The sequence below is a fragment of the Notothenia rossii genome, assembly GCF_949606895.1.
Source record: "Notothenia rossii genome assembly, chromosome: 2".
NCBI lineage: Eukaryota > Metazoa > Chordata > Actinopteri > Perciformes > Nototheniidae > Notothenia > Notothenia rossii.
The window spans coordinates 86,537,845-86,555,400 of NC_136904.1; the positions used below are offsets into that span (position 1 = coordinate 86,537,845).

At 40.7% G+C, this 17,556-nt stretch overlaps 1 protein-coding gene across 3 annotated transcripts in view; it reads right to left on the reverse strand.

The window, feature by feature from the left end:
• The window catches only part of uxs1 (UDP-glucuronate decarboxylase 1), a 39,537-nt gene that overhangs the window by 9,340 nt on the left and 12,641 nt on the right, over positions 1–17,556 (reverse strand). For all 3 annotated transcript variants that reach the window (XM_079662799.1, XM_079662801.1, XM_079662800.1), the window contains exons 7-11: positions 11,053–11,157; positions 10,236–10,295; positions 7,931–8,052; positions 945–1,064; positions 167–210 (exon numbers count right to left, since the gene is read on the reverse strand). In XM_079662799.1, the coding sequence (XP_079518925.1) occupies positions 167–210; positions 945–1,064; positions 7,931–8,052; positions 10,236–10,295; positions 11,053–11,157 (451 nt within the window). The remainder of the gene's footprint in view (positions 1–166; positions 211–944; positions 1,065–7,930; positions 8,053–10,235; positions 10,296–11,052; positions 11,158–17,556) is intronic.

Consider the following 17,556-nt stretch of genomic DNA (forward strand, 5'->3'; position numbering starts at 1 on the left):
TCACTAGAAGAAGTTAATTAATAATACAGTAATATACTAACAACATACACTAACTTATTAATTATATCTTGAATGTGTAATTATATTGTTTCCTAATTGGTGGGTAGATACTATAACAAGGGATTCTCGTGACTAATAAGTAAAATAAAATGGAATATGATCTTACCTTACATACTGAAAGGCTCTTGTTTGGGAACCTGAACCATACACCTAGAACAACAACAACAACAACAACGAAACTGATTACATTTTCTGCATACACAAACACTTGTTTTTCCCATGGTGAAATAAAATGGATATTGAGCAACCTCGTTCATGTTACTGTAATTTAAGATGCACGTTGAAATTAATCGTAACCTGTTGATCCGTTTAAGTGTGAGAGACAAATGTTTATAGTGTTTGTTGATTTTGATGTGTGTCCCTGCCCGAGGACTGCAGATGGACATGTATTTGTGCATGATCCTTGTTCAATAAAAATATTATTAACACATATTAGAGCATTTGTCGTCATGTGGTAAACAACACATTTCTACCAAACAAACTTAAATAATAAACCAAATGCAAGGTTTGTTTTTTGTCTCAAGCAAGTCTACTTGATTATTTTAGTCATGATCATTTTTTTATTACAGACTAATAAACTATTGCTATACTGAGTTTTTCTCTAAATAAAATCACGGACATGTATTCTTTACTATTCCCCTTTAAAAGCCTTAGGTTTGATTTGTTTGCATCAAAATTATATATTTAAAGTGTTTCATATAACTAACTAAAACAGACCTAGTGTGCGGCTCCACATTTTTCCATTTGCTTGCATATCATTTAGGATGCATACAACCGTAACTGAGCCTCAACCCACTAAGGCTAATTGTGTGCACATCTTCATTAAATAAAGCCTAGTAGAGGTTTGCTTCAGGCGTGTATTAAAGGAGTAAAACGGAGCGTACAGTGAGCGGCTCTCCCTGCAGAGCTTGCAGGATGAAGTTGCTGACCACTCGTCCATCATTCATGTGCATCCGGGAGCCAAACGTGTTGAAGATCCTCGCCACCCTCACCTCCACGCCCTCCTGTGAGCGGAGAAACAAGAAAGAAGCATCACATCAGTCAATTATTCATCTTTTTTACAACAGCTCCAGGGGACGGTGAAGTTAAAAGCATTTGTGGAAAAAAAATATAGATGTAATCATTTCCAAAAGTAGTTTTTATCTACTGAAATATCTCAATCATACCAATCAATCAAATTGCATTGATAAAGCCACATATCACACATTTGTCAAAGGGGGCTTTACAGTTTGTACAGAATATGAATACTATCCTCTTCCCTTAGACCCTCAAATCAAACGGCCAAAGAAATCCCAGTTAATGTGTGAAGAAACCTCAGGGAGAGCAACAGAGGAGGGGTCCCTCTCCCAGGACAGACAGACGTGCAGTAGGTGTTGTGTGTATACATGAATAATAACTTACATTTACACATAGGCAGTTCAAATAATAGATAATGTGTTTATATACTGTATAAAAAGAGCTTATCATTGAAAAAACATTTGGACTTAGCCGCACTCAAAGAAAGGCACACAGCTGCATTGCGGGGACTTTCTAGGAGTCCCTTAAAGGTCCCATGTCATGCTTTTCCGGCTATTACCCGTCCCCTTGTGTGTTATGTAGCTTGTTATGCATGTGAACGGTCTGCAGAGTCACAAACCCTCAAAGTACACCCTGTAGCGAGTAAAACTCTAACACAGGAAATACCTGTCTGTCTATGCTGCCCCAGAACGCCTCGTTGGGGATTTCTCTTTTTCCATTGTTTTCTTCCTGGGCCTATTGACGTCACTAAGTCCAAATGGACCAATCCGCACACTCACTCACTCAGCTCCGCGGAGCTCAAATCCCAGGCAGCAACAAGGAAACAACACCAGTAATCCACTGGCTGACCAATCAGAGCACAGTGGGCTCATAGGGAGGGGGGCGCAGGAGCTCCAACAAGGCGTGTAGGACAGAGAGTGAATACACATACTATACAGAGATGCTGTTTGAGAAACCAATGTGAGTTTGGAACATTGAACGATGTAAATCTATTCTAGTAGAACTCAACAATGGAATTATGATCAGTAGAAATGGCCATGACATGGGACCTTTAAACAGCACTATAAATCACATTTAATCAACCACATTTTTCCTTTAGGGTTATGAAATAGAGCTTTGAATATCTAAAAAGTGACGTTACTAGTCACATGCTCTCTTCCCTATTAGCCAAGTGTTTAATACAGTGCAAGTAGGGCTGCTCGATTATGGCAAAAATCATAATCTCGATTATTTTGGTCAATAATTCATATCACGATTATTAAAAACAATTATCCATTTACTTTGAAAAAATCCATTTATTGAAAAGAAATATGTGAACAGTATGTTTTTAACAGTTGATTACTCTGAACTTTAAGTATAATTCAACGGAAAAACCAATAAAATAAAATGAATACAAATAATCGTTTTCTTTCGATGATGTTTTCATAATCGTTGCAAGCCAAAATCGTAATTGCGATTAAAATACGTTAAATTGAGAAGCCCTAAGAGCAAGTTTTAAGAATATTTCTTCATTGAAAGCAGATTCTCAGTCCCAGTTTAGTATGACACGACATTCTCCTTACACACTCTCCAGCAATGAATAAATGAGGCCACTTCTACTTAAAGCGATCCCACAGATTTACAAAGCCCTACTTTATTCAAACAAAAATAATCTATGGCCTTCATAAGTCCCCCCTCATGCATCAATATGTGCTTCTTCAGATGTGATGTGAATACATTTAAGCTCAGATAAGATGAATAAAATCATGAACATTATGTAAATGGTTCTGGGGGAAATGTGGAACATGAAATGTGACCTGCAAATATATTCAGCCGGTGAAGAGCAAGGACACAATGGGGACAACTTGGAGAGGAGGTCTTCGAAAGTGTTTGTAGATGGAAAAGATGGAGTGTTTGCACTCACAGTATACACACAGCTGCAGGCTTTGTTTCCGTCTTAAAAAGGTCTCCTATCATGCAAAATGCACTTTCTGAAGTCTTGTATACATAAATATGTGTTCCCGGTGTGTCTCAGGGAACTCACAAAGTGTCAGAAAATAAAACCCTCTCTTTTCCTCCGTACCCACATCTCTAAAAACCGGGGTGCAACGGAGCGGATCCAGATTTGCGTCCGATATGACGTACTATCAGAAATGTGGGCTGGATTCACACGCACGGCCCTATCAGAAACGTTGCGCAACGTTTTGGACGTAATATGTTCTTTGTTTGCATTAGTAAGCATCGCTAATACTCAGAGCTAAGCTGTACTGGAGAGAGTATGTGTAAAAAATAATAATCAGGAAATAAATAAAAAGGAACTCGCCTTGTGGTAATCCCGCAAGAGAAAAAACATTTGAGCTCCATACTGTTTCAGAAATAATCCTTAATGTGGATTTGAACATGATTTGGCGTTCACCACGGCAGCATTTAGCTGAGAATCGGTAGAATTCTGAGCAGGCATTAGCTCCATCCCCTTTTTTTCTTTCTTAAAAGCTAAAGGACCCAAAATCAGCGTTTCTCTAACAGGCCTGAAACAGAGGGATATGAGGGATGTCTAAAATGGCTGATCTGTTTGGTGTTATGAGCAAAACACATCATAGACATGTTTTTTATATTTTTGTATATCTGAGACCCATAAATTATGCATGTCTAAAAATAGCGTGACCTTTAAACATTACTGTCTATGCACCTTAAGCACGATATTGATGAATTATAATAATAATTAGCTTAAATTGTGTATTATTGGCATTTTCCAGAAACTATAATCCAACAAATCGTTTTTTCCCCCAGAATTAAAGCCTGTTCATCTGTGCATGCATATAATGATCTGTGATTGATATCCTACATCCTAACAGGCACCCACTTTGCCTTAGGGTCATTACATTCTCCACCTATGTGCATATACACATACATTACTGCCAATCAAACATCAGAGGAGAATCAGAAAGACGGGTGTTCCCATCATTTAGAATAAAAGCTCGATATTTCGCTCTGTGGATCGACAGCATTCGCCCACAGTTTGGCGACCACAGTTTTCAAACTCGAGGGCTGAAATGTAGCAATACGATCAAGTGTGTCAGGATGTGTGTGTGTGTGTGCGTGTGTGTGCATTTGGTGATGTATTTGTCACTGCATCAATTGAAAATGGGTTGCTCTTATGTTTGCAATTATATTGGCTTAAAGGTGGGGTAGGTAATTCACTTCAGAAACACTTTTTGTTATATTCCATGGAATGCTCTAAACATCCCGATAGCAATGAATACATTAAATGCTTTGACAATAAATACATAAAAAAATGTCATCTGTGGAAGCCGTGGCGCTGTAAAAAGCACAACCAATCATCTGAGCCGGCCCGGCTAAAGTAACTGGATGGCCTACCTGCCTGTCAGCCTTCCATCTGTGCACAAACTTATCTCGTGCCTTCATTGGTCATGTGCACGTTCGTGTGTGTTGGAGGAGGGGCTCTGTAAGGAAGTGGCAGATTTTTTCGGCTGCGTACTTTCAAATTCTAGCGCACTTGAAATGGTTTCTGCATTCTTACCTACCCTACCTTTAAGAAATAAATAATGTAGACAAAATATGAAATATGATTAAGGTGAAGAGACTCTGAAAACTCACAGTAAAAGCAGATTTGGCTCAATATTTTATAAAATGCTCTAAAACAACACCCCTAATGTGTAAGCTTTAGGCTGCCTAAAACAGATTTAACGAAGCATCATGCATTTGTTTTATTCCATTAAAAATAAAAGGGGACATTTTCCCAACTGAGGCACAGGCAGCTCTTAAAAATAACATGCGAGTTTCATTCAATTATTTAACACCTTTGCAGAGCAGATTGCATAGGATGACTGTAGTTATGATGGACAGGTGGAAATGCTTCTGGGACTGACTTGGCACCTGCGATCGAACGAGAAAACATGTGCAGGCTGCTCATGTCCCCGAGCCTCAGAGGGCTTGATGGAGATGCTGAGATTTAATGTTTAATGACATGGAAACATCTGCACCTATCTTTGCAGTATTCATATATTTAATTAGGAAGAGGATGCCATGATCACTTGGCAAAACAGAAATAAAGAAGCATACAGGTGTTTAATACACATTTTAGTTAAACTGGCTGAAAAGGAGTTGGGATTAAATGTACGCAAACTGCTGCTCTTCGCTACATGGTGACCGCCAACACTGTATTTAAGGAGACTTTATTAGGGTTTTCCCTCGCTTCTAGTGTTATATAGGTTTTTTTGCATGTAAATGGTCTGAAACGCCTCCATTGGACTCCTTTGTTTACTTCCTGAACATAGTGACATCCCTTTGTAACACTTGTGCTCCTATTCACTAGCGCTCCAACATATTGTACATGATAGGCTAAGGGGCGGGACATCTCTAAGCGGTCGACCAATCACAACAGAGCCGGCCAGCTGACCAATCAGAGCAGACTGGACTCTGGTTTCAGACAGAGGGTGAAAAGAGGTGCTGCAGCACAGTATGAGAAAAATAAAGAGCTTGACATGTCAAAGGCATAAAATACAAATAGGAACATAAAAATGGGCTCTCCTCTTTAAGGTTAGTTTATTATTATAAATCAGCAACAAAAAACGTGTTATACCTTTTGTTCCTAAAATAAAAGTTTTTTTGAGTATCATCAATAAAAGTGCCAAAAGCCTAGAGATGCTCATCCTTTCATATTATGCTATTTTTTATTTACTTTGATTACATTAAGCTGTGCTTCAAAAGTCACTGAATAGTTTGCCTATAATCAAATGTTGTTAAATAAATCAATAAGTTGGAGATTAGAAGTCTACGGATGTCTTCCACCTTCATAATGTTTGCCTTCTGTGTGAGGAGAAGGAAATAAATGCTTTCCCGGCTGGTTAACCTACACTCATCAGTTTTCAAATGTTAATGAATTTCGATGACATGACTGGGCAAAAGATGTAATGAGTGATATCTACGTCCCCATGCTCAAACGGCTGACACCTGGATATTTAAAGCCGTCTGTTAGCGAGAATTCTCCCAGAACGTGTGAAAAAAATAATGAGCAGCTGAGGAGGAGCAGGAGACGAGGCAGATAAATAAATATCACCTGCCTGGAGGCAACAAAAGAGAAGCCAATCATATCTGATCATCAAAGGCTGCCGTCAATCAAGTCACGGCGGGGGAAAATGATCAAAAAGTCTCATCATCCAGTCAGGATATTTAAGGAAACATTCATGAAAACACAGACCTTTATAAGAACCCAATGATTGATTGTCATGTCTTTACTGAGACTTAACCATGTCAAAAATCTATTCATATAATAGGCTTCATGATAAACAACTTATTTGTATGTTATTAATTACATTGTACAAAAAAAAAAAAAACATAATTTCCTCAATTGATTTTATGCCAATGGAACAAAGAATATACTCATCGTTGCACTTTACAAATTAGATTAGAAGTAATTATGCTCCTCACCAGACAGCTGTGGCATTTTCTATTTATAACCATTACATCTGAGAAAACAACCACAATGGATTTATTATTTTATCGTTTTGAATATTGCATTTCAGCCATCTTTGAGTGTGCCGTTGAACCAAAGCATTTTACTGATGAAAGTCACACATGCCCCTTTCACACCAACGCGTTTTCAGCTCCGGCTGGAGCCTGACAAGTACCGGTTTTTCCTGTTCACACCGCTGCGACGCCGCCTCTTAGCTCCGGAATCCGGTTCACTTCCAGCTCCAAAAAATTGTCGGTCTAGAGGCAAGAGCTTCGGAGCTAAGAGGCGGCATCGCTTACGTCGAGGCGTGCAGGAAACTAAACCCACCTCCCCTGAACATGGGTCGACTGAAGAGTCTCGTCATGCCTGCCTACAAGCAGTAGTGCTGAGCAAAGTGACTAGAAGGCATCCACACACTTATAAAAAGAAACACACTTTCTAAAGTCAGGCAACACTAACCAGGCTTCGTGAGATTCTGTTAATTTGCACCTTACTTTGACCATCGTTCACTGTTATTGATCATTGTGGAGAGAGGCAGACGTTTTGTTTTGTATTATAGCAGCTATCGGATGGAATCAATACATGGGCTGCACAGGTTGTCGTGTCCGACTATCACAAGTAGAATCATAATGAAAAATACGCCGGTAAAATGTGCCTGGAGAAAACGGCTTATGCCACAATAGGATAGCAATAGCAAGTAGTCAGTTTACCTTCGGTTGCTATGCTAACATCACCCATTTTATACCAGAGGCACTTTAATAACAGCGTTGTGATGCCAAACAGCGTCAATTCAGACTGACACACATACTTAAGGGGAACTGGGGATATGAATCAGCTGCTTGTGTGACAGTCAGACAGTGAATACTTTAGAGAGGCCGCTCTAAAGTATTAGCTAACCCGGAGCTATCGGGAGAATAAACTCCCATGGAAGAGCAGCCAGCACCGCAGCGGTCGGTAAATGCCCCTGAAACACATTGATAAACGAACAACGGCACTCTGGAGAAAAGTATAAGCTTGGAGAAGTCGTTATTTTATTTAAATCTGACTTCGTGTGATTAAAAGCAACACGATCATCGACCCGACGCAGTCCCTCGTTGTTGTTGTTGTTGTTGTTGTTGTTGTTATTGTTGTGAGCGCCGTTGGGGAGCAAATCAGCGATGTAAACGGTGACGTCATGACGCAGCAGCGGCTGCACCAGTCGGGCTCTGGGCGGTGTGAACAGAGCGGGAGCAGAAAAGGGAAACCGGAGCTGAACCAGAAAAACTCTAGCTCGGAGCTAGAAAGGGAAAAGCGCTGGTGTGAAAGCCGCAACAGAGACAATTGAGTGTCAATCAAAAACAATGACTGCCTCTTTCTAACCTGATTTCCCTTCAAATGAACACCGTGCGGTAAGGATACCTGTTTCATGTAGGCGTAACACATGGTCTCTGCCACGCGCTTCCCCTCATCGTAGCACGCACGAGGACCGATTGGATTCACGTGGCCCCAGTACTCCTCGTTCTGTGGATGAACCTCTGGATCTGTGAAATAAACGGTTTAAAACATGTTTAGACAAATGTAGAAGCTAAGGGATCTTGAATGAAGTGGCTGTGATGGCAATTTTTTGTAGGCCGCCTCTGGATTTAGCATCAATCTTTTCAGTGAAAATTAGAACTTTGGCAAACAAACATTTATGACACTGACACGTTTTGTTATCCGCATGTTAACCAGAGGTGGGACCAAGTCATTGTTTTGCAAGTCCAAGTCAAGTCTCAAGTCAGGATGGGCAAGTTCAAGTCAAGTCCAAGTCCTAAACTTTGACAAAACGAGTCTTTAACAAGTCATTATGTGCTTTTCACCAAATGTAATGACATCGATCAACAGAATAATACTTAATCAAACCGCTCTTTATTAGTCACATTAATAATTTAATAATCTATTTTCTCTGCTGGTAAACGTGTTTTCTTCTATTTGAAGAGGAATCAGTAAGGTAAGGCTACCGTGACGGTTTGATTCAGAAGGAGTTTAATGTATAAGATCCCTGATGTTGAGGTAACCAGAATGTTTATTTCCACTGTGTACAACATGTTATAAGGGACCCACAATCTATCTTTATGCAAGGGATAATGTGCAGCGAGGCGGTCTCTATGGGGAAAAGAACACCTGAATCTAGATCCCTCTGCAGGTGGTACTTTAAGTATATTTTGATGCTAATACTTTTGTACTTTTACTTGTAACATTTTGAATGCAGGGCTTTTTATTGTAACCGAGTATTCCTAAACTCTGGTACTTTTACTCAAGTACAAGATCTGAACTTCTCCCACCTCTGACAATTATCCTGAGTGGTTACCAGAAAAAAAAAACCCTGCTCTGAAGGTTATTTCCATTTTACAAATCCTGCACTCAGCTTTGCTTTCTCCAATATCATTGAAATGCAACCAGCTGATGCTGCTGCCTCTTTTTTTGGTTTTCGCTCATTTCTTGACTTTTCCGACGCGCTTGCATTTAAATCCGTCTCCCCGTCGCTCTGTGCAGCTGGCCTGTACCACTACACTTGCTGTGCCCCCCACCCTTCTTTCACATAATGGTGTGATCCTAGTGTGTCTTTGCATATGATTGGTTGCATGGTGGCCCAGCTAAATAAAGACCCGCCCCTGCCTGCAAGGATTCTCAGGAAGAGTAGGAGCGGCTGAAGATTCTGCTCTCCCCGACGGGAGTTTGCTCTTCTAGCGGCATCTCGCGATCGGCGTGTTGGAGACCTCTGAATTAAATGATCAAGTCACCTCAAGTCAGAAGGCTCAAGTCCAAGTCAAGTCCAGAGTCATTGGTGTTCAAGTCCAAGTCGAGTCGCAAGTGTTTTGTGATTTTGTCAAGTCGAGTCTCAAGTCATCAAATTGGAGACTCGAGTCTGACTCGAGTCCAAGTCATGTGACTCGAGTCCACACCTCTGGTTAACACTACTTTTAAAATTGGTTGAAGCGCAAATGCAATCGCCAGATGTAAAACACATTAGGCTATAAAACGGAATCAACGTTGAATTGCTGCGCTTCACCACCGCTAAGCTAACAGTGGCTAATATTCTATGGAGCTATATCAGGGTCACACGTTTTGATCATTCAAAAAAAATACAATTTATTTGAAAGTTCAAGTTTTTAATCATGAACTTTGAAAATACATTAGGCGCTTTCACACCGCAGTACTTTTCCCACAAAGGTTCATAAGGACGTCACTTCTTCTTCTTCGGGTTTACTGGCAGGCCGCAAACAACTTCACGGCGTATACTGCCTCACGAAATCCCCGGCCGGAAGTCCCCGGAGTTGGGGAAGGCTTCAGTAGAAGCTGCTGGGACTCCCAGCAGCTTCTACTGAAGCCTTCCGAGTAAATCGCCAGAACGCCGACACCTCCTCGTCTCCACCGCTCCCATGTTTTCTTTTGTGTTGCCATAAGTGAGTCTCTCTCCGTTGGTGCGCTGGGCTAATGCTAATAATGCTAATGCGAGCAAATGAAATGGCGGCATCACAAAAACTTTTCAGAGTTTTACAGGGCGTGGTTCGCCAAAAATGTTTTCTAGTTCCTGATCTTTTTGGTGTGACGCAAAATCCCAGGAACTATCGGAACTATTCCCGGGAAAAGTACTCCGGTGTGAAAGCGCCTAAAGTAATTAGAAAGAGGCAGCAGAATATTTAAAGATGAGTTAGGGGGGGGGGGGGGGGGGGTGTCTTACCTCCATAGACCTCCGAAGTAGAAGCCAGCAGAAGTCTGGCCCCCACACGCTTGGCTAATCCTGAAAGACAAACAACAAAGCTCTCAGCTCAACGAGAGATAAAAAGAGACTGATTGATTTCCTGCCTTTTAATTATGTGAAGACATAATTAAAGAGCAGGAAATCAATCAGTGTGCTCCGGTCTCTTTCTTCCCCTTAAAACACAGTGGGAACAGTCTTCTAGTGTAAAAGCTTTACATCGATATTCATACAGGGCTTTGACAATACTTCACAGGAGAAGTTCTGAAATGTTTCTCAAAAGGTTCTGAGTGGGAGGAGAGGTAATATCCCCATCAATTAAAAAATGTATATAATATTAAAATGGGAACCTGTTTTTGAAATGTTAAATAACAACACACAAGGTTTTGACACTCACTAAGTGTTTTGCTGGATTCAAAAATAATAATTTGGCATGGATAAAAGTGAAACACTTAATGAGGGAGCGTAATGTTCGGTTAAGTATTGCGGTAAAAATATATGTAATAAAAACACATTTGTATCTGCCGGATCTGGACTGAGGTTATGTTTAAATATTTTGTGGAGTATTAACTATATTTTGTTGCAATATAAAAGACCAACATACCGCATAGCTCTTCGGAAATTGAAACAAGAAACACATGTTTATTACAGAGAAACTCCACCGTGTAAATGTGGGCGGATTCAAATTAGAACTCGAAGTCTTGACAACATTGTTACAAGAGAATGTCACCATGAAGCCTTATTTTTGAGTCCATTATATAAAAAGGGACAAAGCTTTAAGTGCTCTTAATGTACTCACCAAGCATGTTCAGAGTGCCAATGGTGTTGGTCTTGAGTGTCTTAATGGGATTGTACATGTAGTTGGGAGGAGAGGCGGGAGACGCCAGGTGATAGATCTGGTCCACTGTAAAGACAAGAGTTAACATATTTTTCATCAAAAAATAAAAGACAGTAGGGCTGCTCAATTAATCGTATTTTAACCGCGATTACGATTATGGCTTGCAACGATTACGAAAACAACGTAATCGAAATAAAACGATTATTTTTTTATTATTATTTTTTTTTTATTATTATTTTTTGTTTAGATTTTTCAGTTGAATTATACTTAAAGTTCAGGGTAAGCAACTGTTAAAAACATACTGTTCACATCGCAATTACAATTATTGACCCAACAATCGAGATTATGATAATCGAGACAATGCAAAAGATTTTTTCCATTTATCAATTCTGCAGCTCATTTGGAACCTTGGCTTTGAAGCTTTTACTGAAAGCTAGGCATAATAAAGACTGCATTAAAAGCTGTCTGTTGCTTTCAATGTCTACAACTGTGAGAGCTAAATTATATCAGTTATATATTTCTATGTAGCTCAGAACGCAGTAATTACAGCCTTTTATCTTGCAAAGAAAAAGATGTGACACGTGACCGACTCATTTGCTACATGATACTTAAAGAGGCCCATTTTCTTTTTTTTGTGTTTCCCTTTCTTATAGTGCATCATCTCTAGTGTGTAATACAGGTTTTTGTGCGTGTAAACCCAGTGTCCCCTGTGTTAGTAAAATAATGATCACTATTTAACACTTATTATGGCTAGCGCTACAACACATTGTACATGATTGGCTAAGGGCCAGGACTTCTCTAAGCGGTTAACTCTTCACAACAAAGCCGGCCAGCTAACCAATCAGAGCAGACTGGACTCTGGTTTCAGACAGAGGGTGAAAAGAGGTGCTGCAGCACAGGTAGTATGAGAAAAATAAAGAGCTTTTTGAATATTAAAGTATGGAGACATGTCACATTGGAGACACAAAATATTATTATGAACCTGAAAATGTTACATGCGATTGGCTTAGCCTAACAAAAGCCCGGGCACATTGTGCTCTGCAATAAAGTCTAATTGCCTTGTATGTTTTAAATCTCTGTCCCATTTTCTTTATCATTTTCTCAAGCGTTTCAATTTCCCTCTCAATGTGAATGTAATCACCTGTTGATGGATTGACCTCTTGATTCATGGCTGAAAACATTTTCCCTTTCACAGCTTGTTCCATTTTCTCCCACAGTATTTCTGTATTCATGATTACATATCATGTCCTTCTTAGATACAGAGACCTTGACTTAGACTTTTTATTCGAATGGCAGCATCAGGAAGTCTCCCTGAGTGCTCTGTTTGGAGTCATTTCCATTTCATGCTTTTTCTTTATCTTCCAAGCGCCAGGATATCACTCTGACGACTGTCATGTGGTGCATCATGTGGTGGTCATTTTCACGGAGTTAGCAAGACTCCTATTTCAATTCCTCTTCATTGATTCTAAATGAAAACCCCACAAAATGATCATGTTCCTGTTTGTAACATTATCACAAAATTGCTACATCGCATTGAAGACTGTGAGGATTTGTGATACTACAGGGAAGAACATTATGTTACTGACACAGGGACACCAGGTTTATGATGCAGTTGTGTTTCTAGCTTTATTAAATATTGTCTTCTGGTGCCTGCGCAACCTTAAACATGATCTTCAGCGGCTCTGTGGGAGTCATTACACTGAGGTTTCATAACAACAGTTACTTTGTTTGATGTAAACCAGATACTTCTGTGCTGTATCAATGTATCGTCAGTGTGGGAAATAAACTTTACTCAAGTTAACTCAAGTACTGTATTGAAGTACAGTTTTCAGGTACTTGTAGGTAATTGAGTTGTTTCTTCTTTTACTGATTTGTACTTCTACGTCACTGCAATTCAGAGGTAAATATTGTACCTTTACTTCACCACATTTATTTGACACTTTATAATCAAACCATATCATATATATTATTCTGAAATGGGTCAATCTGCCTCTCTGAAGAACCAGCACCTTACCGTGGTAGAGAGGTTTGTGTGCCCTGATGAACTTGGGGGCTGTGTTGTCTGGAACCTTGTGTTCCTGGTAGGTTCTCCCATGGCAAATTGGTCTCAGATAAGGGGCCAGACTAAGATTGGTTCAAAAGACCTCATGAAAGACGACACACGAAGTGAGGATACCCGGCCCGGAGGAAGCCCGGGGTCCCCTTCTGGAGCCAGGCCCAGAAGGAGAACTCGTCGGTGAGCGTCTGGTGGCCGGGCTTGCCACGGAGCCCGGCCGGGCACAGCCCGAAAAGGCAACGTGGGCAACACCTCCGCTTCTCCGTCCCGCGGGCCCACCACCTACGGGAAACAGCGATGGGGTCGGGTGCGCTGCCAGAAGGGTGGCAGTGAAGGCAGAGGGTCTCGAGGGTTGATGTGGCCAGGGAAAAGAAAGTTTGGGGCTCTCTGCTGGAACTGCTACCTCCGCGACCCGACCACGGATAAGCGGGAGAAGATGGATGGATGGATGGATGGGTCAATCTGCATAATGAGTATGTTTTCATGCTAAAATGTTTACTTGAGGAACATTCAGATTGCAGGACTTTGACTTGTAACTGAGTATAACTAAACTTTGGTATTTCTACTACTAATTAAGTACAAGATCTGAATACTTGTTCCTTGACTTGATGCAGCACTGGTACTGTTCACGCATTATATGACTTTGATGGATCATTCAGTGTCTTTCTACTAAAACTGGAGCCAAGGCCTTGAGCTGAATCAGACAGAAACATTAAGTGTACTGCTACGTACAAAATTAAATCATCTTTTCACGGCAGCAGATATTCAAACACCTTAGCAGTTATAGGTATGATGGGAAATTACTGAATGTACTCTCCCAATATCAGAGTAGCACATACATGATAAAGGCCCTACGTAGCCGTATCCATGACAGGATGTGTGATTACCTAGAAGAGCGTCAGGACTGTTTTAGACATACGACAGCTATGTGATTAACATGATGATTCAGCCTCTATAGAAATAGACATCCGATTTTCATGTTTATTGCTTACGTAGGTCTTAGCTAATCTGAACAAAGCATAGAATACTGCTTTGAACCGGTATTCTGCATCTTGTGACTGAATAACACCCTGTCTTGTATATCAGCATCTGAAGGACACTGTTCTGAAACTAATTGTATCATAAACTCTGTATGTGATGACTGCTTCCATTCTTGCAAGGATAATAAACAGGGGTGCACATCACTTTTTTGCCCTGGTTCTGAAAGGAGCACCTGGAGATGTTGCTTGGTGCTCATCCTTAAAAGGAAATAAACCGTAACTTTTGAGGGGGTCTTGACTTCATTTGCCAGACACACGGCACTGAACACACATGCAGAGGTGAACACAAGAAAACATTAGCACGACCAGTAATCCTACAAGCTGTGAGCACTATACCTCCTGACTGTTCTCCTCACTGTCTTCCTCTCTGTCAGGCATGGTAGCTGATGATGTAGGCCTACTTCTTTCTCTCTGGTTGAGTCTGGATTAGCTGCTTGCATCCACAAGTCAACAGCTGGTTTTGGGTCGAAAGTCTGGATGTAATCAAATAAGTATGTGAACATAACCAATAACCTACCATAGCCAATAACAAATGAATGTAACTTATTTTATTTGTGTTGTTCATTTATCTTATTTTACCTTAACATTTATTTATGCTTTTTTTTTTAATCTCTCCAGTTTTAAAGGATATTTTTAGTTACTGTCCAAAAGTATACATTGGAATGATTTCAAACCTGTTGATCCCAATAATTATAAAGGAGTGCCTCGGAAATATGTGTTTACATAAATTGTGACCAAACCGTTTGAACTAAGAGTCCTTTACCTCGCTGAGCTGTAGTTAACTTATCAGCCTCTCAGTCTGACTGGAGAGGACTCTCCCTCCACATTATTGTAGAAACCTCTTCTTCTTATATCCGTTAAAGCAGCTAGCACCAGATTCTAATAACAACAGTGCCGGTACCGGTGCACCCGCCCTCTCTCTCTCCCTTGCTCCCTCGCATTTTGGCTGTGAGCTGCGGGCACCAGATAAGCCAACATCCCCCACTTTCATCACTTACAGCGCCCATCGTACAGGGCAAATGAAAAGTGTAACTGGGGTGAAAGGGGTGTTACATTTACTTAACTAGAGAATGCAATTCCTGAAGAAATTGCTGGTGGGAATGCTTTATGCTGAAAAGCTGACGCTGAACTGCTATGCTGAAATGTAATGTGTAAGAAGAAAGTGAAGAATTTAGATTGAAATTATACATCAACACAGGGGGCTTGAATGTGTGATAAGAGAAGAAAAGAAAGTAAAAAGGCTTCGAAAAGCAGCAGAATATTTGAACTGCCAACTTCTGAACTAACTTGATGGCGAATGATCTGTAGCCATGGCAACGGCATTTGACGACACCCCATAATACGCTTAGATGTGTTGACGGCTGCATCGTTACCAAATCTGTGAAGTTTTGGGCTGTTTGGAGTATTTTAACTGAAGTTTTTTGAGAAAACCGTGTTTCAAGGCGAGCATTGTGTTGCCATGGCAACAGCATTTGAAGAAATCTCAAAACTGTCCTGTAGATGTCTTCACGGCTGGACTGTTAGTAGACATGTGAAGTTGAAATGTTTTTTACCCTCCCAGAGCTGCCAGCGCAGCGCCTCCCCAGATCTGGCGCCCTAGGCGAATATCTATTATGCCAGTGCTACGGGCCGGCCCTGAGTTCATATCATAGGTTCATATGCAACTCGCAAATATATTTCCCTCTCTCTCTCTCTTCTGTCTTCTGTCTTCTGTCTTCTCTTCTCTCTCTCTCTATGTTGGTACACAAATGCCGGTGCTCTTTTTTTGGCGGAGGCGCGCATGCGCACCTGCGCACCAGTTATGTGCAGCCCTGATAATAAATACATGTATCCTGATATTGAAACTCAAGCTGCGAGTGATATTTTTCCAACAGTATGTTATGTGATCCATCAACCCTCAGCTTTCTATTTTTCTTTGCCATGCCTGCCATTAGTAAAAAAAAGTGCTGTTATCAAAATCTTTCATTGTTCCTTCAGCATTTCAAAAGGCCCACCCCCCACCATCTCAAATCCACCGTCGTCTCTGAGCCTAGCAGAGCTCAACAGGTTGCATTTGGCACTGGTCTAAAGTAAACAAAAAGACAAACGAAAACATCACAGGCATCGATTCTGTTGGCCAACAATTGTGAGCCCCCACCTAGAAATCGTACTGTGAGGTGACAATCGGGGGAGCAAAAGCTGTTGGAGATAAATTTAGAAGAGAAACAGTTTCAAAACTCTCTTTATTTCCAACTTTCTTAGTATCCTTACTTCCTTCTATAGGTTTTTTTACTTTTTAGGTTATACAGGTATACAACAATACAAAGAGGGTTGTTTTGCATCGCATGGGGTATAAGTGCCGTCATCTAACAAAACGTAGTAGCAGACCTTTAAATGACGGATTCATTTAAGTAGTAGTAGTTTGCTGATAAAGCAGCAAAGTATCCACCACTTTCAGTCTCACTTCTGCTAGTGACTGAGCCAGGTTATATTTGTAGGATTTGAATGGCGTCGTAAGCATTAATAAAATACTTGAAAAGGACATTATGCCTATTTTCAGGATCATATTTGTATTTTGAGCATTTGCTGTGACGTGTCTCCATGCTTTAATGTTCAAAAAGCTCTTCAGCACCTCTTTTCACCCTCTGTCTGAAACCAGACAGAGTCTGCTCTGATTGGTTAGCTCGCCGGCTCTTTTGTGATTGGTCAACTGCTTAGAGATGTCCAGCCCCTTAGCCTATCAAGTACAGTGTTACACAGTGAATGCATTATGTTTCAAAGGAAACAAAGGAGTCTAATGGAGGCTTCCTTTACTTTTAGCAAACCATTTACATGCAGAAAAACCTATACAACACCACAGGAAAGGGAAAACCTCAGCACGCATAATAGGGCCTCTTTAAAATCAAATGCAGTTCGAACCAACAGCCTCACTGGAAGTCATTAGAGCACTCTCTGTCAACAACACACTGAGATAAATGCATTTTCTCCCCGCAGTGACAGCGGACACCACTGTGCCTAAACGCTACTAACTGCTACCAAAGAAGACTTTAGATAGAGGACACCAACACTGCAAACACACTGAAAGGAAATACTGAAGCATTTGTCTCCTGCACCAGGGGCTCATTGTGGTTTGTGGAAAACATATTTTCCAGACTTTTCCGTCCTGAAACCACTGAGGTGAATTGAAGTGGGAGGCACACAGGGAGAACCTTGAACCGTACGAAACATATAACAGCCCAAAACCTGGGCCTAAATGTTTCATATGCTGCATAAATAATACAAAAATCATTTCTAAGGGAAAACCAGAGTCCCAACCCACTCATGTTTCAGTGCATTCCAATGACATTTCTGAGGTTTTCTTTATCGTTTCTGAAACACTACGGTCATACT